Genomic DNA, 24,459 nt, shown 5'->3' on the forward strand with positions numbered 1-24,459 from the left:
GCGCAGCGGCTCTCTGTGAAGGAAGAGACCATCTTTCTGCAGGAGGGGCGCATCCGCGCCACCGACCTGGCCGAACTGCGCAGTGAGATCCTCGAGGCCCCGGAGGCCGCCAACACCGATTTGGAGGATTCTTAGGAGTTCTCATCTTACATTCAAGCCCTTTTAAGCCATTTTGACAAAGGAGAATCAAGAAGGCGGCTAAGTTAAACAAAGGAACTGCGAACTCCACCGCGCACAGCAATTTCAGGGGCACGAATGGAGGACAGAGCCTCTGCCATCCAGAACTACAGGAGAGATGGCTGAATGGTAGATTTATAGCTAAGAGGGAAGAGGAAACCAGCGAAATCAGAGGGGATGAGGTGTGGAGGCGCGTGGGTCTGGTTGGTGGCGGGGGAAAGGGGCTTTTGTTCCAAACCTAGGAGAGATTAGCTCTCCATCACACTGAAATCCAGCTTCTGGGGACCCGTGGGAGACCCAGATGCCTGCGGGGAGAGGCGGGACTCTTGCGGAGGTGCCAAGCGCCCCTGGGTCTGGGGGAGGCCGCGCTCCCCTGGGTCCGAGTGAGGCCAGGGGTCAATAGATCCAGTTGAGGCCTCACGCATCTAGGCCCGGGTGAGCCCAAGTGGCCCTGGGTCTGGGAGAGGCCAAACATCCCTGGGTCCAGGTGAGACCATGTGTCCCTGGACCGGGGGAGGCCTCGTGCACCTAGGCCCGGGTGAGCCCAAGTGGCCCTGGGTCTGGGAGAGGCCAAGCGTCCCTGGGTCCGGGTGAGACCATGTGTCCCTGGATCCGGGTGAGGCCTCGTGCACCTAGGCCCGGGTGAGCCCAAGTGGCCCTGGGTCTGGGAGAGGCCAAGTGTCCCTGGGTCCGGGTGCGACCATGTGTCCCTGGATCCAGATGAGGCCTCGTGCACCTAGGCCCGGGTGAGCCCAAGTGGCCCTGGGTCTGGGAGAGGCCAAGTGTCCCTGGGTCCGGGTGAAGCCAGAGCCTGGGTCCGGGTGAGGCCTAGTGACATATGATCTCGCTCATCTAGGGGAAATGATGAACAACATAGACTGAGGAACAAGAACAGAACCAGAAGCAAGGAGGCATTGATCGGACTATCGGGCCTCAGAGGGAGGATAGGGGAGGGTAGGGGAGGGTGGGGGGAGGGGGAGAGTTCAACCAAAGGACCTGTATGCATGCATATAAGCCTATCCAACGGTTAAGTTCAACAGGGGATTGGGGCATGCGTGGGGAGAGGGGTGGGATGGGAATGGGGGATGAGGACAAATATGTGACACCTTAATCAATAAAGAAATTTAAAAAAAAAAATAAGACATATTATTTCATTTCATCTTTACAACAACCTGATGAGTTGGGTATTATTATTACTCCCATTTTATGCAAAATTGAAACTCATAAAGTTACCTGTTGACCTGAGATTACATGTGGCAACCCATCAAAGGGCCTAAATTCAAATAATAGTTATCAGACTCCAAAACTCCTGGCCATTCACCTTTAGGCTATTTGGTGAGATAAAATATGCATTTTAAAAATTATTAAATAAGAACCCAAATGCTATCACCATTGAATGTTTAAGTAGCAAATGTGGGGCTTGGCAAGCAGTAGGTACTTAATAAATGTTTGTGGAAGGCAGGCAGGCAGGAAGGGTGAAGAAGCCAGGTGTGGGGTAGATATAACAAGTGCTGGGAGAAGGCACATTCAATTGCAATGGGCAGGATTTGCCCAGCTGGGAAAGGGGAAGGGCCTTTCCCAGGGAAATATAGAGACTGAGCGGTCAGAGATTGTTGGTGAATTCAGAGTGTGTCTAGCAGTGAGTGAAGAGGCCAGTTTGGCTGAAGTAGACAATTGTGTATGGATAAGTAGGAGGAGATAAGTTTCAGAAGGTATATTGGATTTAAGTCATTAAAGAGTTAAGCATTTTGGACTCTATTTTATGGACAGTTAGAAGTCACTAGAGGTCTTTGAGCTTTAGAATGGCATAAGGAAAATGGGCTTCTGAGACACTGGATTTGGCATTAGTTGGCAGGAGAGTTTGGCAGAAAGATGACTCTGGTTGTGAAGCTGTTGCAATAACCTAACCATTAGTATGGTAGGATTGAGAGTGGATGACAGATCGAGATGAGCCACTCCCTCTGAAGAGCAGGGATGCAGTCGAGTGTCCTGGAACATTCCACACTGGGAGGGCGTCATGGCATCTCTGGTACCATCTTGAAAGGCTCCAGAGTTCTAGAGTTAACACCATGGAGAAGTAGTTGATTTAACTTCATGTCACTCACTGGCCCTCAGCAGAGAGAAATTCTAAGGGAATGGGAACCAGAGTAAGGAAGCTTTGATTAGAAGAGATGGTAGATAATTAACCAGAATTTGGGCACCCCGGGGCAGCATGAGAGCACAGGTTCCACCAGAGAGAGTTGCCAGGGGGAGGTCAGAGGGAGACTGTGGAGAGGGTGGCCCTGAGGCAGGGCAGAGCTTTGCCAAGAGCACAGGTGCTTAACCCAGTTGAATGGGATGGTAGAAGGAGCCCAGAGCCAGGAACCCAAAGCCTGATTAAAATCACAGCCTGCCACCTACACAAGCAAGGTGCCCTTGGTAAGTCATCTAATCTTTCTGAGATAACTAATGTGGAAACATCAAGTCGAGTGCCTTGTATAGAATATGAAGGTCTATGAGCTTCCGTTTGCTCACCTGTGAAATGAAGATAACAATCTCAGACCTGCCTACCAGTGAGGGCCGTGGAAGGGTCAGGTGAGTTGTGGGTTGTGAGCACTTTCATAGAGGCAGAAGACCAATCTAAGGGGGATGGTCATCTTTGTGGGTCTGTTGCACTCTCCAGAGCCCCCTTTTCAGAAGTGGAAGAGTGTTTTCTAAGAATCTCTACAGCAATTTCTACCAAAAGGTAGCACAGCCCTTGAAGTGAGGAGATGCCATGGACCCTTTGGATATGGATCATAAGTTCTTACAGGACAACAGTGAGTCTTCATCTTTTTATCCCCAGTGCCCAGCATTGTGCCTTCATTGTGCCTATGGGTATCATGCTTGGGCCCAGCCAGGACACCCATAGCTCAGAGCTGGTCCTATGTCTGGCCCAAAACCAGCTCCAATGAAAGGATGGGTATCCCCTAAACTTAACTCATTTAGAGAAGGAGGTAACCAGTGATGGTGAGCAGGTTGGGATGACTTATAAACAACTTCATTGTCACTTGGAAGGGCTCTCCTTGGCCTGACATTCAAGGCCCTTCACTGTTTGATTCTTGCCTGACTTTCCATTCTTTCTTTTCATGCCCTGCACCCCTATACACACAGCCTACATCCCCCCACCTCTACCCTGGATCTCAATTTCCTTTTGTACCAAATGCCTTTCTCCCAACCACACCCTTGATGGACAATCCCCACCTGTTCAGTGTCTGGCACGTGTGTCCCCTCATCTCTGCTGCCCTTGTCCTGTTCCGCTGTGCTCACACTTTCCTCCCAGAGTCATAATTATAAATGTACCTGTTCCATCTCTCTTTGGGCCCCTTAGTTCTTAAGGGCTGGGCTCATGCGTACTTGTTTTCACAGATGAGCAAACTAAAGCTCCTTCCCCCAGGATCTGGCACAGTGTCTTATGCAAAGTAGGTGCTTCATAAATATGTATTAAATGAATGAATAAATAAATATCCATCATCATAACATAATGATTTCCATCCTCCGCTTCATCAGCATCTGTTCATTCACAGTCGGTAGGCCTTGAACTAGCACTATGTCTATGACCTGGTATTCCCTCAGTGATTATTTGCCTAAACACAAAGGCAATCCCAATACAGCTTGAGAACCATCCTGGTTTCCTGTGAAATAGTGACCCCAGCAGATGTCACGGGAGCTCTGTCCTTTGCACACTGGATTTATCACACTCCAGAGCAGGCCCGAGAGCAGGGTCTCTAAACCCTGGTGTTGTAACAGCAGCATGAACACTTGTTTTTCATTATCTCCTTTGCTCATGTCCTTCCCTCCCTGCCCCTCAAATCTCAAGCTGAGCCTGTCTGCCTGGTTTCTTCGAGGGAGAGTGACTAGGTGTGTTTTCCCTCCAGCTGTTTCTGCAGCCCCCACCCCAACCTCTGAATGCAAGACAGGTGTCTTTCTGTCATCTTCTCAGTGGGGTTCCTCACCAGCCTGCCACCTGCAGCTGAAGGGAGCTTTGGCCTCATCCCAGAGAGGCTGTTTCATCCCCAGCAGAGGCAGCGGGCATCATCTGTCAGCCTGACATGCCAGAGCTGTCAATACCAGCACTTGGTCACAGGAGGCGCTGCCAGTGATTGATGGTGTCCTGCTTTGTTTCTCAGGCCGTGGTGGTGACTGATGGAGAGCGCATCCTGGGCTTAGGAGACCTGGGCTGCTACGGCATGGGGATCCCTGTGGGCAAGCTGGCCCTGTACACGGCGTGCGGAGGGGTCAACCCACAGCAATGCCTCCCTGTCCTGCTGGACGTCGGCACCAACAACGAGGTAACATGCTATGTGGGCAGGTGATGTGGGGCCAGAAGGTGGCAGCTGGGATGGGGTGGGGAGCACCTTCGTGGGGCGGTTATATCTACAAAGCATCAGGCCATTTCTTTGCTGGGTCCCCTTTGCCAGGGCACTGTCTCTACACAGCTGTGGAGTGGAAGCCATACTCCTCCCTTCTTGCCTGTCCCACCCTCCCAGCCCTTCTTCCCTCAGCCACTGCTGGGTCTTCCCGCTCCTCTGCCTCCTGAGACCCTCCATGACAACCCCTGCTTCCTTTCTCCATGTCCCAGGCAACTTCCATGCCCTCAAGCTTCTCTCTGGTCCATTAGTGAAGAGGCCACTGATGGAAGTGGCTGCGGGCTGGTTTTTTTCAGCATTTTAGAGGCGAGCTTCCTCAGTGAAAGGGTGAAAACTCAACACTGCAGAGTCAAGGCCTGGACCAGATAACTAAGGGTCCTGCAAACCCAGGGGGAGAAACTGACCCAGGCTGTGGGTGAGATCCACCTCTTGGGCCCCAAGTGGTTTAGGATTTACCGTATTTTCCGGCGTATAAGATGACTTTTTAACCCAGGAAAATCTTCTATACGCCCAGTTGTCTTATACACGGGAAAATACGGCAAGCAGCTGGGAGTACCACCACCCTGGGATATGGGCTTTGTGCATGCCTGTGGTCTCAGCTCTGTGTCTCTGTCAGAGAACATGAAGAAATATTCAAGCATTCTTCCTAAGGACATTTATCTCTGAGTTTAAAATGAGGGCATGTTCATATTTTTTAAATTGAGAAAACTCAAAGAACTATTAAAATAAGATATCCGTCACACAATCAACACCAATCATTGCTTACATTTTGGTAATTTCCTTCTAACCTTTTCTCCTCAAGGCATAAAAGCAAAATTGAGATTTTGTTGCACATACAGTTCTATATCCTGCTTTTTTAAATGTAATGTCATTCATCAGCTTTCTCCGAGGTCATTAGCCATTCTTCCACAAGGTCATTTGCAGAGCTGCCAGCTATCCCATAATTTGCATAGGAAACCCTCCACTGTGGGATGCTTAGGTGGTTTCTAGTCTTCTTGCTGATGTAATTGTGCTCCGATACCCATTTTTGCAGAACAGTCTGTTTCCACCTCTGAGTTTCTCCTAAAGACAAATTCCTGGAAATGGAAATATTGAAGCAAAGGGAATGGCCACTTTTTTAGATTCTTGACTCATACTGTCAAATAGGTTTTCCTTATATGCATTCTGTGATGATCTCTCTCAAGAAAACTTGCCTTGACTTTGCATGGCCTCCTCCTCCCTGGACACTACACTGAACAGAATAGGCGCTGTAGCTCATGAGGAATGACGCTTATTCAGGCTTCATTCACAGACGCCATCCATGAGTGGCCCGGGCAGACATTGCTTCAGTGATGGGAAATCATGAGAGCGGGAGGCAGGGCAAGGGGAGAGGAAAAAGTACTGGACTGGGAGGCAGAGATGCTGGGCTCAGTACCCCTGGCAGCGGGTAAGACCGTGTTCCAATCTAGACTTGACCCCCTTCTGGTACAAGAAGGGGCAGGACCAGGAGGTTTCTGTGTGTTCTTCCACCCCTAGAGCTCTTCTCCATATGCCTCCCCACCAGCCTAGGAGACAGGAGGCAGCTGGTGGCAGAAGATTTAGAGTTGCTCGTCAACAACAGCCTTCAAGGTTGGCTCTGCACTGTGGTTCCCTCCCCAGAGCCAGATGCCTGGGTTTTACTGAAATTGTCCCTCAGCCACAAGGAACATGTGTGAAACCATGCATGCATGTAACACACTTTGTTCCAGTGACTATTCCCATCTGACACCTCCTGCTGTGCTCCAGCTGGGTTTAATATAGACCTTCACTCTCTGTCTCTCAAAAGCTAGCTCTCAGGAAAGAAAAAGGAAGGGGAACCATTGCATCCCCCAGAAGCGTATTGGTGGCCTCTAGCAGATGCATTAAGATCCTTTGTCGTTACCCAGCCGGTTTGGCTCAATGCTTGAGCATCGACCCATGAACCAAAAGGTCACTGGTTCGATTCCAGGTCAAAGCACAGGCCTGGGTTGTGGGCTCTATCCCCAGGAGGGAGCATGCAGAAGGCAGCCGATGGTTCTCTCTCATTGATGTTTCTATTTCTCTATCTCTCTCCCTTTCTCTCTCTCTCAAATCAGTAAAAACATATTAAGAAAGAAAAAAAAAAGCCCTAGCTGGTTTGACTCAGTGGATAGAGCATGGGCCTGGGAACTGAAAGGTCCCAGGTTCGATTCCGGTCAAGGGCACATGCCCGGGTTGTGGGCTTGATCCCCGGTGGGGGAATTGCAGGAGGCAGCCGATCCATGATTCTCTCTCATAATGGATGTTTCTATCTCTCTCTCTCCCCCTTCCTTCCTCTCTAAAATAAAATATATATGTATATATATATATATATAACCCAAAAAAAAGATATTTTGGCATTGAAGGTCCAGCTCCCAGCAATGATGTGCTGAAGTTTAGAGCTGGGCTCAACCTGTAACAAGCTCAGCAGAAAGATAGCAGGAACCCATGGGTAATCGTGGCCATGCCGTGTGCACAGACCACCCCACTCAAGCCTGACAATAACCCTGTGAGCAGAACACCCATTATTGCCCTCTTTTTACACAGTAGGGGAAACTGAGGCCCAGAGAAGCTCAGTTAGAAGTGGAAGGGCTGGGCTCCTCGTCCACACCACACCACCTGCCTGGGTTTCTGTTGCGTTATAACTAAAGGCCATTTCTTGATTTTTAGCGTTTTTATTACTAAAGTTACTTTAAAACATTATTTTAAATCTTTATTTTAAAAAAAAAAGAAGAAGAAAAAGGAAATGGCATTTCTTCCCAACGCTCCATCTAATCTCTGTCTATGCATATACACAGATGTAGTTATTACCTGGTTGTAATCATAATGTGCCCATGATTTTGTCCTAGTCTTTTCAATGAAGATTATTCTGTGAATACCTTCTCTTTATTGAACAAGTTACATTTACTTACTGACATTGATATTTATTTATCTATTATTTATTGAGTGTTTACTCGGTGTCAGGCACTCTGCTGGGCATGAGGGAGACGGATGAGAGCCAGGCGTGGGTGGAATACCTCCTTGTCAGTGTTTCAACATTGACACCTAATTGATCATTTTAATAGCTAATGTGCCACATCTGCTCAAGGTGTCTGCTTCTCCCCCTGCGGCTTCAGGCCTCTGAACCACCTCTCTTCCTGGTTGTGGAAGGGAGAGAGCTCCCCCTGGGCCTGCTCCCTCCTGTCGGAAGGAACCAGAGTGTTCCCCAGCTGAGGGGAGGAGCACAGCCTGACCCGCCCTTGCCATACCTAGTGAGGAAGAGAGCGGTTCCCACCCAGGCCACGGGACCAACACCAGCACCTGCGGTGCGCCAGGCACATGTTCTAGGGATTACGTATCTTCCTCTCTTTTAAGTTTTACGACAGCTATAGGAGATATAGTTCTCCCTGTGTTATAGATGAGAAAACTGAGACAAACCTGTTAACCACTCAGCCCAGGCCTCACAGCTCCTAGTGTCAGAGCTGGGATTTGAACCCGGGCCTCTGGCTGCGGAGCTGCCTTGTCCGCCATGGCACGCTGCTCAGAGAGGCCAGGTTACAGGCTAGGAAGAGAAGACGGGGAGTAGGTATTTCACGTAGTAAGGGGTCCATAGACCCTCAGGATCAAGTCAGGATGTACTCATGCTATTCCCATGGTCCCCTGCCCCCAAAGAAAGGTGAACCCCCATCAAGCCTTCTTCGAGAAACTCAGGACACAAAAATCCAAAGTCACCAAGTGACCACCATTGGGAAGACGGTGACTTATCTCTTTCCAAGTGGATTTATTGTGTGATCTCTCACACTACAGTTCTTATTTAGGAAATGAGTCAATTTGCAAGATTTTCCGCCCAGAAGTCTTGGGGCACATCCCTCCCACAGAGCAAGCTGGAGCAATATGTCAGTGCGGGGAGGGTGCTGCTGTGACGGTGTGTCGTGTCGGAACAACTGGACCATCTGTGTGTATGTCTCCGTAAAACCTCCTGGGGCCACAGGAGCTCTCGAGTCAGAGAAAACACCCCCAGGCTTCCTGTTGAAGGAAAACATCTGGGTCTGCAGCCCTGAAACTCTGAGTCACTTTTACCTGACACATCCAGAAGGTTTGGAAAAACAAATATGTGAGGGAGTGAGAAGGGACATGTGACTACAATCCAACCGGGCGGGGGGCGGGAACCCCAGTCAGGCGGTGCACCTGCTCTCGGCTCTCCGGCATGGCTGTGCGCAGAATGGGGTGTGCATTTTGCTTCAACCACACACAGCAGGGCCACAGACTGTCCGTGTTAGAAGAGACCTGACATATTTCTAGTTCAGCCCCATCATTTCATATGGGAAAAGGGGTCCCAGAGCACAAATGGCTCCCCCAGTATTTGAGTCCAAGCACCCAGTGCTCATCCCACTCTGAGCTAAGGGTGCAATCTAGAGTGAGGGGGGCGGGGGGCGGGAGGGGATGACTTTAAAATGGCCCCTGAGCCCTAGAGGACTTCTCCTGGCAGAAGTCTTGAGTCTTAATGGATCCATCTTCCAACGAGATGCTATGTGAATCTCTGTGGAACTGACTGATGGGGGGCGGGGGGTGAGAAGGGGTGGCGGGCCTGTCAGCTTGCGGGGAGACACACGTGGGAACAGATTATCAACAGAGCCCGGTAAATGGTGCCTTAGGTGTTACTGAATAGCTGGGATCGCCAAACCCCCACCTCTCGAGATGCTCCTTTTGCAGCTAATAAATCATCAGCAATCACCATGAGGTGCTAGCAGAGGCGCTCACCATCTGCACACATGTGGCCAATGCGGGGCCCCTCCCAGGATCTGTACAGCTCACCCTTGGGCTTAATGAGCTTCCAGAGAAATGTGTGGTGGGCATGACTGCCTCCCCGAGGGGGACAATGAACTGTGTCCACAGTGTGAACCCAATGCCACGGCCTCCCCAGGCCCCCCGATGCCCTCTGAGTAACACTGTGTGCCTGTCTCTATGCAAGATAAAGATTTTCCCAGACCGAGGTTCATCTCTTTTCCAGCTTCAATCCAGTGCTCAGGGACATGGCAGTGAGGAGGGGGAAGCCATTCTGTTTTCCTTGCATTTCAACTGCAAGAAAACCCTTAGGAAGTCAGAACTGGACAGACAGCCATAGAGGGCACCTTCAACTCCCATGGCAGAGGAGAAAGTCCTGGCTCGCCTGCTTGGGATAAAGGCCTTAACCTAAAGTTATAGATTTATTTCATTCTGAACCTTGGTAACTACCTCATAGAGGGGAAGCAGCCAGGCTTGAGTTAGTTAGTCCCTCCTGGGAAGACCCCTGATCTGGAAGCTGTCCTTTCCACCCTGCTGATCCCACCTAATTTGCTTTGTGACCTTGGGCAGCTCACTTAACCTTTTCGGGCCTTAAAAACTCATTTAAAGGAAGCTGAACCAAGTGATTTCTAAGACCTTCGTAGTCCTTAATCCAGCATCTCCTTAGCCCAGTTCTAGAATTCATGCCACTCCATCAGTAAGCACCTTTCAAGGGCCTGCTATGCGCAAAATCACTGGGGAGACGCAGATGAATACAGGACCTTTCCCTCAAAGAGCTTGCGTTACGCAATAGAGATCATTGTTACCCTGACTTAACAGAAGGAAAATGAACCAGGGCGAAGTTAAATACCTTGTCCAAAGTCACAGAGCTAGCTAAGTGACAGAGTCTAAATTCACACCCCACCTATTCCAAAGCCCAGAGGCCCTCCTGCTTCTAAAGCCAGGACATATTGAGGGTGCTCATGGGGGCCATACTGAGGATGCTCGTGGGGCCATCCTGACCAGGGCCAGCAGGCCCAGCAGTGCCCTCTCCACTGCAGTGCCCTGCCTGCCAGCTTTAAGATTCCTTCTGCCTCTCTTGATAGGGTTACTGGATTTAGCAAAGAGAAATATAGAACAGCAGTTTAATTTAAATGTTGGGTAAATAGCTAACATTTGTTAGCATAAGTGCATTCCATGCAACACTTGGGGCAAATTTATACTAAAAAAATGATTGTCCATCTGAAATTCAAATCTAACTGGCCATCCTGTATTTCATCTGGCAATACTGCCTGCTAGAAACTTCTTAATAATTATGTGAGGAAGTCCAGGATGGAGGAGGACTGCAACAGGAGAGGGTCCAGCCCCTTTCGGGCAGTCATTCCGAGAGACAAAGTGCTCAGTGGAACACAGGGCAGAATGTGGACTGCTTGTTCCACGTGGTGCTGAGACAGCTGTGGGAGCTCCACCCCTCCTGCCAAACGAGACCCAGCTGGCGGAGATGTGGACATGGACTGTGTCCATTCTGGCTCCCATGCTCCCCAGCCAGGTCTGCGGGTGACAGCCTGGGCCTTCCCAGCCACTGCTGAACTCTTTCAGGAGGACCAGGCAGAAGGGGAGGAGCCACCTCAGGCTCCCTAGTCACCACGCCATCAAATGATGGGGCGGAAAGGGCACTGTCATGAGACCCAGGCAAAGCAAGGCTTGGTTTCAACTCAACAGCTTTCTGGCTGTGTCAGCTTGGGCAATGTATTCAAGCCCTGGAGCTCCACCTTCCTCATCTGTCAAATGGGGATGAGAACATGTAAGACCAAAGGATCAAATGACTTTTGATTCCGAAGGAGTGAGATTACTTGAAGGTTCTATATGCATATAAGAAGCTATTTTTAATGTCATCTCCATATAGAAACTTTCTCTACAATATTTTTTTATATGCTAACCTTTGAAGCATTTCAGGCATAAAACATCATAAAGTTAAATATAAGGACCTTTTAGAGCTTTGTATTGTCACCCTTATAGCTCAATGGTACCTCATTATGATTGACCTTTCATCTTAAATGCAGATATGCTGAGAAATGTTTGGAAACTCCTAAAAGTCTTCAGTACCACTAGAGAATTTGGCTCACCCCAGAAACCGCATATGCAGCACTAAGAAATTCACCAGTCACATCTGTGGCTTGGCAACATTGCAAAGTGTAACTTAACATGGACCCTTTCATCTCTATAAGAACTAAAAAAGTGAATATTTTCTGCAAATGCCAAGAGTTTTACTATTTTTATCAGTATTTTTGTATGCCCTTCCAGGCTATAATGTGTGTGTTTCAGGTGATTGAAATTAGGATAGCAATTCTGTATCCAGCTTTTTTCACTTTATATAATCTCACCTGCATTTGTCCAGGTGGCTGCATACTCTTAAAAACCACCCATTTTGCTCTAGCCTGTTTGGCTCAGTGGATAGAGTGTCAGCCTGTGGACTGAAGGGTCCCAGGTTCGATTCTGGTCAAGGGCACAAGCCTGGGTTGCAGGCTCAACACCCAGTGGGGGGTGTGCAGGAGGCAGCTGATCAATGATTCTCTCTCATCATTGATGTTTCTATCTCTCTCTCCTCCTCTCCCTTCCTCTCTGAAATCAATAAAAATAAAAAATATTTTTAAAAAACCATCCATTTTAATGAATGTCTAGCTGTCCATCAAGTAATTATACCATCATTTATTTTATTCTTCACTCTTACCTGAATGTTTGCTGTCTTCAGTGGCTTTTAGATGGTCACTTTGAAAGTGACATGTGCAGTGGTCAGCACCATATACATCCCACCATATATAGTCACACAAACACACACACACACACACACACACACACACACACACACACCCCTGCCAGGGCAGAATCCTACACAATCTCAAGGATGTATCATCCAGGGGGTGAGGACGTTAAGAAAAGGTAAGGACCCACCCTCTTTCTAAGTTAAACCTTGGTGCCTTGGAAAAGGCATTAAACTCACCTCAAGATTCTATGGACTCGGGACTGGGGGTGAGGGGCTGGGAAGGCAGGCATTCCTGTTCTTTTCTGTCCCCTGCACCTTTGCCCAGCCACCTCCCACAGCACCATCAAGATGGTATGGACCCAGAGCAGGGCCTTTAACAAAAAAAACAAGTCAGTTCTGGTTGATGTGCAGAAGAGCCACTAAGAGCTTGGTGGTTACACTCATGGACTCTGGAGCCGGGCAGCTGAGCTTGAATCCTGGCTCTTGCACTTACTAGCCCACAGTCTGGGCAGGTTGTTTAGCCTCTGTGGCTTGTTGCCCCATTATTTCTATTCAGGTCCTCCAGGAAACAGGTGGAAAAGGTGTGTAGAAAAAATAAAAGGAGGGAGCAGAAATCGGTGAGTGGGCGGGGCCTTAGACGATGATGCAGGTATGGCATCGGTGAAAGGAGAGAAGGAAGGAGGGAAACAGTAAGAAAAGCTCTATCTGCAACCCAGCCCTGGGAAAGTCTCAGGCCAATAGGAATCCCTGAGCAAAGATTAGGAGCGTCAGCTGTGCAGGACTGGCCCACCCTAGCACCCGCCATGCCCAGTCGCAGGCTGGTAGCAGCCTGAAGAGAATGTGGCAGCTGGAAGCTGTCCATCAACTACCCTCCCTCAGCAGGTTCTCTCGGGAGAGTTCTGAGGGGCACATCTCCATGGCCACACCCAGTAGGGGAGAGTCAGTACTTAGAATATTTCCTATTATGCAGCTCTATGCCAGTTAAAGCTACTGCTATTAGCTTTCAGTGTGTGTTATAATTCACAAAGCTCTTTCACATATATGGCTTCATTTACTCATCACAATCACCCTGTGCCACAGTTACTCATCACAGTTTCATCCCCATTGGACAGATGAGAGGAAGGCTCCGAGAGGTGGTGTGATTTGCCTGAGGCCACACAGCTGGCCAGGGTGGAGGTGAGACTTGACTCTAAGCCCCCAGAGGGCACAGCCCATGGGACCCTTACCTCTGAATCTGCAGCAGCAGTTCAAATGGAGATGAAGATAACACTAAACCTTGTCCTCAATGAGCTGATATTTTTGTGAGATTGGCACAAAAATAGATAATTCCTGGAGACTAGCTCATGGAATGACTTCCTATTTCCTAAACACACAGGTACTTTTTCCTCCTTCGGCTCCAGCCCCCAGCCTTTCTCTGTGCTGACTTCTCAGCCTAGACGCCCAGACCACCTGTCAAAATCCGTCTATCCTCTAATGCCTAACTGTTTTCTCCATGAGGCAACTCTGCATTCCCAATGGGAATCACTTCGCTCCCTTCTCTGCGCTGCATGGGCCACACTTTCTTCCAAAGCAATCAATGCTGCTCTGCTTTGTAGTAGAGTTTGTAAGTTCACTCATCAGCCACCTGCCAGAGACTGAGCAAGCTTAAAGGCAACAACCATTCCTCACTCATCTACAAACCCTGCGAGGCCCAATGTCAGTAACAGATGCTCAGTAACCATGTCACACACAAGTGAGCCCACTGCTTCTATGGAGGGGGGTGGGGAGTATAGAAGAGGTGGGAAGTCAACCAGTGGGCACAGTCATCACACCAGTGCAGACACAGAAGGTGTCCGAACAGTGTGTGAATGCTCTGACAAAGAGCCACAAGAGGTGGAGTGTGAGTGTGTGTGTGTGGGGGTGGGGGGGTCACTTAACAGAGGCTAGCATTGAGGTGGATATCTTTCTTGAACTAGAATTTCAGGTTGTATCATTCTATTCTTGTATCCCCAGGGCCTAGCACACAACCAGGCACATGGCAGTTATTCGGTAAGACTTTGGAAGGAGGAAGGGAGAGAAGGAGTTTTTCTAATTTGAGTCCAGATCAGCGGCTTTGGACCAGACCCAATACTCCAGTCCAGATGCTGTCTATGGCAGTTCTCAACCAGTGGCATTTCGCCCCCAGAGAAGACACTTGGCAATGTCTACAGACATTTTTTATTGTCACAGCTGAGAGTGCTACTGACTTATAGTGGCTAGAGATCAGAGACCCGCGCTAAATATCCTGCAATACGCATTCAGCCCTCACATCAAAGAATTACCCAAGGCGAAATGTCAGCAGCACCACTGCTGAGAAGCTCTGAAATACACCCAGAGCCACAGCCAGAGGTGGGAAGACTGTGTCAGGGAGGGAGGCTCGCCTGTTCAAAGCGTCCTTGGTTTCTGAAATGGGACCACCTGGGAGTCCACCCTCAGTCAGGGGCTTAGCCTTCAGACCTTTTGGAGGTGATACCTGGGGCTCATCTGGCTTCCTCCTCCCTCTTCCCCTCTCACCCCCTGGTCCTTCCCACTAAACCAGGACACTTGAGAAAATGGATGCTGTCTGTTCCAGGAGCTGCTCAGAGACCCCCTGTACATCGGCCTGAAGCACCCGCGTGTGCGTGGGGAGAGGTACGATGAGCTGCTGGACGAGTTCATGCAGGCCGTGACAGACAAGTAAGTGGCTCGCCGGTCCCTTTCGAAGGAGGGCTCTTAGGAGATAGTATGACTAAAGTCAACACTGGTTTTGGCAGATACACAAACAAGAGGCGGTAGTCGTGTGCTTTTCCAGGTGGTCTCAAAAGTCTGACTGGACCCCATGTACTTGGAAGTCTCAAAGCCAGATGGGCTCATTGTCTGAAAGAAGGTTTGGGAGCAGAGAGGGGAGGGGAGAGGGGTGATGGGTGAAGGCCTATGATCTGGAGATAGTTAAGTATCTGGTGTTTCAGGAGGAAAACCTTCTTAGCCTGAGTTGTTTTGGGTTCTCTGCATAATTAGGGATGTTGTCAGTGGTTGTCACTTTCTACCTCCACGTGGGGACCAGGCAGCATTAATAAGCCACCGTGGGCTAAGCCTGTGAGATTTATGAGGTGTCATCTCTGCACGGGGGTGCACGATATTGGCGCTTCCACCCACTCTTTCCTGCTTCATCTGTCTGCCATCATAGCCACCGGCTCACCCTGCCGAGGCTGGCGTGCTGCTGGGAGGGAGTTCTGGAAACAGCACCCCGCACACCCACACTTAGTCTGACAGGCAAGTCAGTCGAGATAGAGTTTCAGCACCTCAGCAGGTCCCCGCAGTCCTGCAGGCCCCCTTCTCACTTGAAAACCTGCAGCCTTGCTTGCTGACCCCAGAGTGCCCAGGCATGACACAGCTGGCTGGACGTCTTTGGCGAAGTGTTCCCTGACCGAGTTCAGCCATTCAAACCAAGCAGTGGCTGGAGAGAGAGCTGCTCCATCCTCTGCAACCCATGAAGTCGCATTTGGGGTGGGAAGACTGACCTCCCACCCCCACCCCCACCCCCACCACCCACCACTTCTAGGTTTGTGACCTTGGGCAGGTTACTGAACAACAACATTTTGTTGTTTTGTGTGTTTTTTATTTTGTTTCCTAAAATGAGAGAAAATGATATTGTAGTTATATAGGATGGAAATGACCTGTAGGAAAAAAAAGGAAATTAGTAATAGAGTATGGGATGAGGGGGCAAAAGTTCCTTATGAAGCAAGAGGGCAAGGTTCTAGCTTAGTCTTAGCTGGGAGTACAGATGCCCATCCGAGGGACAGAGGGAAGGCAGAGCACTGGGATCCAAAGCCTGTGAAATCCCTATTGGGTGAAGGCAAGGTCATCTGCTGAAAGTAAAGATGGGGACGGAGGTGGTGGAGGCTTAAGGATGGAGGCGGTATGAACTGGAATGCCCAGACTGGGGAATTAGAGGATGATTACTGGGCAGCTCCATGGGCCCCCTTGAGGTTACTCTTCATGAAGTTAATTTGGGCCGGTTTAGCCTATTTCTGTGTTTCTCTCTAGCCAGTTTCAACTGTCTGGATGCTATGTAGAAAGAGACAGAGAGTAGGATTTAACCAGTGTGGGGATTTTGCCAAGCAAGAGAGAGAAAGGAGTTGGGAGTGTATTCAAGGGTGTGATTATAGCGATGTGTTGTGAGGTCTAGGCTGGGTAAGAAGGGACATGAAGACACAGTGGAGGAGACAGGTCAGGGACAGCACTATGGTCAATGGATGGGAAGTCCTGGTGAGACCTAAGAATTATTGAATGGGTACTGTAGGGAAGCATGGGTCTTGGTTGGAAAGCCTGTAAGGAGGAAACTCCAAAAGGTCAGAACCTCCAGGGGAATTGGCTGAAGGCAACTGCCCCTGCCTTGACTTTTCCAAACAAGTCTGAGCCCCCAGATGTTTACTAGGATCTTTATGCTTAGTCTTTAGACATCCTTGCTTAAAGGACACTGCAGACGCATATGTCTTCTCAAGAATGCTTACCCTCCTGATAAAATCTAATAGTTAATTTTAGTTCAAGCTATCTTATATAAGCATAGTATGCAAATTGTCCCCTCAACCAGGAGTTCGTCCAGGGGGTGGAGACAGCCGCGGGGGGGGGGAGGGAGGGAGTACCCGACTGGCAGCTGGCAGCCACTAGGGACCCTACCAGTGCACGAATATTGTGCACTGAGCCTCTAGTTATTATAATAAAAACCTAAGAAGACAGACAAATGAGGCTGTTGGGTTTTTCTAGCCAGGCAGTCCCTTAGCCTTCTCTTTCACATAAACATGTGTCAGAGTCATCATTCATCCGTTGCTCAGGGTCTGCTGGTCGGCCCCAGCAGGGTACTAGATGGAATGAGCTGAAAAGAAAGGAGATAGTAATCAGAGCATTGGGTGTTTGAAGCTGGGATTATGAGGGAAGTGCTGCTATTGAGATGTGGCCAACAAAGCAGCTAATTCAAGGGTCATCTACATCAATCAATAGAGGCATAGCATCTAGAACAAGGGAGGTGAACATCCACTTAGTTCTCCTCCTTTCAGACCATGCTGAATACCACATTTGGTTCTGGACAAGATACTTTGAGGATCATAAATTCCCTAAAGTGCCTTTGGAGAACAACAAACTTGATGGTGAAGGAAGTTAAAGGCTTGGCCTAGTGGGAGAAGACTTAGGGACTGCTCTGTCTATATCAACAGCACGGTACTTCCTCCAGATATCTGAAAGCTGTTCTTCCAAAAGAGGACTGGACTTGTTTCTGTATCCTCACATGGAGAAAGACCAATTGGTAAAATGCCAAAGGAGGCAGTTTTCAGCTCAACATAAGTCAGAGCTATCCACAATGCACTGGGCCTTCTGTGAGAATTAGTTCCCTGTCCCAGAATGAATTCAAGAATAGGTTGCATGACTTATTGCTAGTGTTCTTATAAGAGGAAATTTAAGCTTCAGATACTCTTTAAGATGCCTTCCCACCCCAGCATTCATTAGGACCACTTAAGATCCCTGGCTGGCAGGATAGGTATTATTATTCCCACTTTATAGAATAGGAAACCGAGGACCTGAGAGGCCAAGGAACTGTATCAGGTCACACAGTACCTGGCAGGACAGCAAGTTGAACCTGGGTCTGCTGACTCCAAGGCCAGACTGCTTTCTACAATGCTGAGTTCCCTGTGGATGACAAGAGAAGGGAATGGCATGGTCTGCTCTCTTTTGCTTCCTGTTTCCAGGGATCACTGCTTATCTAATGAGTAACTAGTCATTCCATGATTCCCCACAGGGAAGCCTTGTTATTCGTGTGAGAAGGTTACATAAATTAGGATGTAAGAGGCCCTTCAAATCATCATTAAAGTCAGCTTATGGTCTCACAGACACAAGCAGTCCGGGGGTGAACCCTTGGGGAGAGCCATGCGTCAGCCAAGAGGAATGTGTGCTTGACAGCTGGTTGTTTTGAGTCTCTAATAAGCTAACACGGATGTTTGTGGATACTGTAGGTGGGGAAGGAGCTGGTCTCTCCAGGCACTCTGAGGAATATAGTAGCCCCAAGATGGAATGCCTGGCCTTGGGTGAGTCAGCAGCCCCAAAGCCAAATACAATATATTTTAAGAAAGAACCTTAGGAAACATTGACTCCTACCTTCAACATCCTTGCCTCTTTCCAAACATCCTACTAATAAAAAGCTCCATCTTCTTGCCCCTACCCACTCACCAGGATGTGTTATATGATTTGGTGAGGGTGGGAAGGGGGCTGAAAATGAGTCAGTATGGCCCTGGCCGATGTGGCTGAGTGTTTAGAGTGTCAGGCCTCGAACCAAAGGGTCTCAGGTTCTATTCCTGCTCAAGAGCATGTATCTGGGTTGCAGGTTCAATCCCTGGCCCCAGTCAGGGTATGTGCAGGAGGCAACCAATCGATGTGTCTCTCTCACATCAATGTTTCTCTCTCTCCCACACATACACCCTTCCTCCCTCCCTTCTACTCTCTCTAAAAAACCAATGGGAAAAAAATATCCTTAGGTGAGGATTAACAACAACGAAGAGTCAGTATGGCTCAGTTACTATCCTGGAGTTTGGCCACTGGGGAGGACCCACCAGAGCAGGGGCGTCTCCATGTAAAAGCTGTGAGCCGCAGCAGTAGATAACTGTGAGTGTCCTGCTCACAGCTGAGACAATGCTTGATGTTTCTGTGGCAAAGACTAGTTGTTCCATTCTTCCTGCTCTTTCCCTGCCATGTGGTGGGACCTGGAGCATTGCACCTGAAGGACAAGTTTCCCCCATGGTTCCCACTTACATGGTACATTGTTCATTTCTGTGACTTATAGTAGAACGGATGGGCATGGTCTGTTGGGTGTGCACCTAGAGCTCAGGCCTGTCTGATACTGGGCCTGGGTTGGACTGAAATTTGATGTCAGCAGCAGCTTCAGCCTTTTAGTAGACCAGAAAGGAAACCACCCCTTTCTCTCTAGCACCCCAAACCCTAAAGAGAGAGATTGCTAAGCTGCTGAGATAAAAGTGATAAAGAAGAAGGGAAATGATAGTGTTTTTTTAAAAAAACTGACTTCTTTTTTAAGTCATCTGCTTTTTAGCTCCAGGAAAATTTCTTCTTTTTGAGTCTCTTCATCTTTCTATCTCTGGATAAATAATCTCTAATGTGCTGTGACTATGTGGAAGAAGAGTAGGATCTTTTCCTTTCAACTTGAATATATCACTGTATTTTGCATGAAGGAGAGATTTCCCATATTTCCATCAGAGAAATATACTTGTTTCAATTCTTAAGCATAAGTGAACATGATAAAAAAAAAAAACATATGCTAAATTACTTATGAAGAATACATTTAAAGCTATTTTAAATGTGTTTTAATTAGTAAGATATTACTTATTAAGAAATTGCTTGTTATGTTTATTTTTATAATCCGGTGGTAAAGGCATTCTTAAGAACTTGCAAGTACTTAAGAACTGAATGAAAGAGAACATTGAATAAGCATCTTGCCATTCCTTTAGTGTAATATAATAAAACTCTGAAATTAAGACTTACTTTCAGTGCATTGTTTTAAAGATTACAAATAGCTATTTCAAAAACTTGTTTAAACCATAACAAAGACATATTACTGTCAATTTTTTTAATCAATATGAGCCCGGCTGGTGTGGATAAGTGGATTGAGCATTGTTCCATGCACCAAGAGGTTGCTGATTCAATTCCTAGTAGGGTTTCTCTCCCATCAATGTTTCTACCTCTCTTTCCCTCTCCCTTCCTCTCTCTAAAGCCAATAAAAAATATTTTTAAAAATCAATATGGACATTACTGAGCATCTGTTGTATACAAGACACTGCCAGGCACAGTCAGCAATCCACGAAGAAATAAACAGTCCCACCCTCAAGCTTTTCATTTCAAGATGTTGTTATGGATCTAGTGGAGTTGAGAACTGACCTCTAAGCTTTCCTAGCCTCTGAGTCTCTACATAAGTCTGGAGCTCAAGAAGAGTTCTAGGATGGAAATAGAAAGTTGGGACTTGCCAGCATCGATGATATTTAGGGTGAAGGCAATGACGAGTTTGGCTAATGAAAGAGAGTAGAGCACGAAGAGACTGTGGCTCCCCACCATTTTCTTAGCCATGCCCGATGGACAATTGGAGGTCAGAGTACTCACATAATTTAGGCTTGAATCTGAATATCAACAGGAGAAAGAACACATTCCATACAGATGATACACCGTGAGAAAAGCAAGAACACAGGAAAGGCAAGGAGTATGCAGAAGATCCTACGAGACTGGCCCGACTAGAGACGAATCTGTATTGGTTCAAAATAAGGCTAAGTAGGGGTGGAGCAGGCCATGGTAGGCTTTAAAACCCAGGCAGAGGGTCCTTATTATCAGAGCTCAAAAGTAGAAAGGGCTCCAGCCATCTAATCCAGGGGTCTGTAAACCAAGCTTCTGTGAGCACCAGGCATTTACAGAGGTGCATCGAGGGTACTAAAAATGAAGTATTTCCCACCTACCATATAAGATTGAAACTGCTTGAGAAACATTTTATTTTTTTTCATTGTGGCTGTATCAGGGTTCTGGCAGGGGCTCTAGTGTTGAGGCCTCTACAAGGCAGGACGTTGGAATTGAGATTCTTGCAGAAATCTTGGAGCTTCAAACGGCTGCCCTCCCAAGAAGAAGAAATAGGCTCTGCTCCCCAACATAGGGAAATGACAAGGAACTTGTGCGAGGAAATGTTTCATGGACAAAACTAAAACCAAACCTTCACCACATGTAAATTTCAAGTCCACATTTACAATACACACCTGGTGCAAAAAATCCCAGGTTAAGCAATGAGTATAAACTGTTGTCCCCTCCCAGTGCGATGGCTGAAGAACCCGGCAGAAGGAAAAGCATAACTCCCCTGTGGGAGCACTCCCACACCCATGCTGTGTGAAATTCCTGGAGGGGAAAAACAATGCTCCAAGGAAAATAAAGTTATGATTCACGGAAACAGTTCACACAGTGGGAAAAGCAGATACACAGCTAATAGAACAATTAGAACCCCAAGAAAAAGAAATACTCAGAGAAAGATTATAAAGCAGCTATACTTAAATGTATGAAAGAGATGTTTTTCTAGGAAGTAAGTAATCAGGAAAGTACCCAACACTGTGGAAAGAAAATGTCAGGCAGACTTTTAAAAGAACCAACTGAAACTTCTGAAGTGAAGAGTGGTCATGGAGACCCAGCAGGGTGCAGGAGTGGGAGGGCAAGACACCCACAGAAAACCCAAAACCTCCCCAAATTCCCGCCTGCAGGTGCCGGGACACCCTCCGTTCCTGCTCCCGATTATCCAGAAAGGAACTGGGACACCAAGATGTTTCACTAAGAAAGAGCCTTCTGAGCTGCTGTTGACGAAACAGCATTTCCTGAGGGAAAGAGAGGTTGGATAAGACTGGAATCCCCACATCCCAGCGTGATCACTCCATGCGGGACAGTCAAGGGCCTGGTATAGTCCCTCTCATTTCCTCCGTTTCTCCCTTTCTCCGTATCCTGCTCATTGAAACACACGCATACGCAGTCTCATCTTATTCAGCATTCATTTTAGTAGGCTTAACAAGATTGGTTTTTAATAAAGTTGGGTAACTAGAAAAAAATTCCTGAAAACAAATGATCCATCAAGATAAGTTATGTAAAGAAAAAAATACACCAGACTGTTCACAGTGATTACAGTTGAGGCGTGAGATTGTCAGGGGGTTTTGCTTGCCAGGCCATTCATTTCTATAATGTATGATTGTTTGTGAGCAGGCATTTCTTTTGCAATTAAAAAAATAATGGATTTTTTATCATGAGTTAAGCAGCAATTCTTTACTAAAGACAATTGTTCCTTGCACTAAAAAATAATAATTAAAAAGTAAGCAAGCATTCCACTGTTCACTCTCTGGTGAATTGAGTATTGAGCTGACCTTGGGTCCTACAGACAACAAAGCAACTCACAGACATGGACTCATTTAATACAATAATTCTATTAAGTAGATACAATAATTGTTCTATCCCACAAAATAGAAGTTCCAGAAAGGGATCTTTGTCTACTAGTCACTGCTATTTCATCTCAAGCACCCAAAACAATGCCTAGTGCAGTGTGGATTCTCCACAAACTCTGAATGAATGAATGAATGAATGAATGAATGAATGCACACTTTACAGATGAGGAAACTGAGGCACTGAGAGATGAGGGAACTTGTCCAAGGTCACACCTGTAGCAAATGATGGAGCCAAGCTGTGAGCCCAGATGGTATAACTCCAGAAACCACCCTCTATACTCTCTCTTTCTGCTCTTTTAACATGAAAGCAAAGTTCAACATATTCTAGACACCTTCTTGATACAAGGAAGAGAAGTGAGAAGGTCTGTGGAAACTGTCCTACTCAGCACACTCCTGTCTTCTCTCTCCAGTTTGTTCTAGGGCAGGCTCAGTGCCCCACCCTGCTTCTCCATCAAAGGGGCTCTGGAGGGACCAGCCATCAACTCCCATTTTTAAAACTCTAGCTACTGGCAGTGAGGAATGCATCTTCTTTTTTTATTTTGTATTTTTATTAAGATATAGTAGATATATGACTTTGTGTAAGTTTACGGTATACACATGTTGATTTGATACATTAACATTTTGCCATATGAGTACCACCATAGCATTAGCTAACACCTCTATCATGTCACATAATTATAATTTCTTTTTTGTGATGGAAAAGTCGCCAGCATCTGGGTCAGTTGGCTGGCATTCCTGGTTCCTACTACTTTTTAAATATATATATATTGTATTGATTTCATAGAGGAAGGGAGAGGGAAAGAGGGATAGAAACATCAGTGATGAGAGAGAATCTTTGATCAGCTGCCTCCTGCACTCCCCCCTCTGGAGATTGAACCTGAAACCTAGGCATGTGCCCTGATGGGGATTCAAACCATGACCTCCCAGTTCATAGGTCAATGCTCAACCACTGAGCCACACCAGTCAGGCATGGTTCCTCCTTCTTAACCACCAAGGCCAGTGGTCCCCTTGACCCTCCATTCACCAGACTGAGGCACCATTCACTGCAGGCCTCTCTACAAACTACAACATGCCCACCCCTCCCTGTATAACCCACACCCAGGAGGGTGAGGGGATGCAGCTGAGAGGCTCTTTGGCTCCGAGCTTCTTCTGGTGCATGTAAAATGGTATAAACAAAGGAAAACCCCTAAGCTATGGCATCCAGACTACAAAGAAAGTTTCAAAATTTTACTCTAAGCCTTGATTGTAATATTTCAAGGGGGCGTTCACATTCTGAGTCCTTCTCAGCAGAGATGGTCCCTGGTCAGTATTTTTATGAACACTGAATTTTAGGAATATCTTCTGCCAGTCAATCTGCATCTTACCTCATTCCCCACCTGGTCCTCCCTCGCCTAGGACTCAGATATCACAGTTTTAAAATACCTGAGCAAGAAACACCTGTCTGTTTGATCCAACTCCCTCACTTTAGAGGTAAGGAAACTGAGACAGAGAAAATTATTTCCCCACAGTCAGATGAGAAAAGCACTAGGAAATTAAGGGGACCTATCCAGTTGTTTGCTCTCCTTCACAAAATTCATGAAATCTTTATCTGTATTTACCATGTGCTTTCTCTGTACAACCAGAGTGTGTCCAGTAAAAAGAAAACACCTGTCCTAAAGAATTCAATTCTCCCTGAAATGGTGATATGAACACAGAAAATAGTTCAAGGCAGCATTGAGTTATCAATTTATTCCTGTATTCATCATCCATTCATTCATCCAATGGATAGATAGTTGCTGGACATAGGGATAAATCAGAAACAGACTTTGTTTTCCAGGAGCTTACAATCAAGCAGGGGGAAAAGAGACACATGCCCAGGTTCCAGGCTCAATCCCCAGAAGCGGGGGTGCAGGAGGCAGCTGATCAATGATTCTCTCTCATCACTGATGTGTCTATCCCTCTTTCCCTCTCCCTCTCTCTCTGAAATCAATACAAATATATTTTTTAAAAAAAAAAAAAAAAGGAGGAACCAGGAGTTCCAGCCAACTGGCCCAGATGCTGGCGACTTTTTCCACCACAAAAAAAAAGAAATTATAATTATGTGACATGATAGAGTTGTTAGCTAATGCTATGGTGGTACTCATTCTCAAAGATTTACTGCTGGGTCTGTGTAGACCGAACACACACCTAGTTAACTGCTCTTCCTGTGGTGTCGATCAAGGCTGGTGCGGGGGGAAGGTAGTCAAAGGGACTGGGGCATTTGGTTGGTTTTAAAAGTCATGGTCATCTGCCCAGGAAAGAGCTAGCTACTCACTTTCACAGAGCCCCCACTCCGTGCCGGGTGCTTTACATTTAATTATCACAGCAACCCTCAGAGATCAAGCAT

The 24,459-nt window shown here is 47.3% G+C and overlaps 1 protein-coding gene across 4 annotated transcripts in view; it reads left to right on the forward strand.

The window, feature by feature from the left end:
- The window catches only part of ME3 (malic enzyme 3), a 177,806-nt gene that overhangs the window by 122,350 nt on the left and 30,997 nt on the right, over positions 1-24,459 (forward strand). For all 4 annotated transcript variants that reach the window (XM_008153624.3, XM_054725247.1, XM_054725246.1 and 1 more), the window contains 2 exons: positions 4,326-4,487; positions 14,678-14,781. In XM_008153624.3, coding sequence (XP_008151846.1) covers positions 4,326-4,487; positions 14,678-14,781 — 266 coding nt within the window. The remainder of the gene's footprint in view (positions 1-4,325; positions 4,488-14,677; positions 14,782-24,459) is intronic.

Source organism: Eptesicus fuscus, chromosome 13 (genome assembly GCF_027574615.1).
Source record: "Eptesicus fuscus isolate TK198812 chromosome 13, DD_ASM_mEF_20220401, whole genome shotgun sequence".
In the NCBI taxonomy this organism is placed as follows: Eukaryota; Metazoa; Chordata; class Mammalia; order Chiroptera; family Vespertilionidae; genus Eptesicus; species Eptesicus fuscus.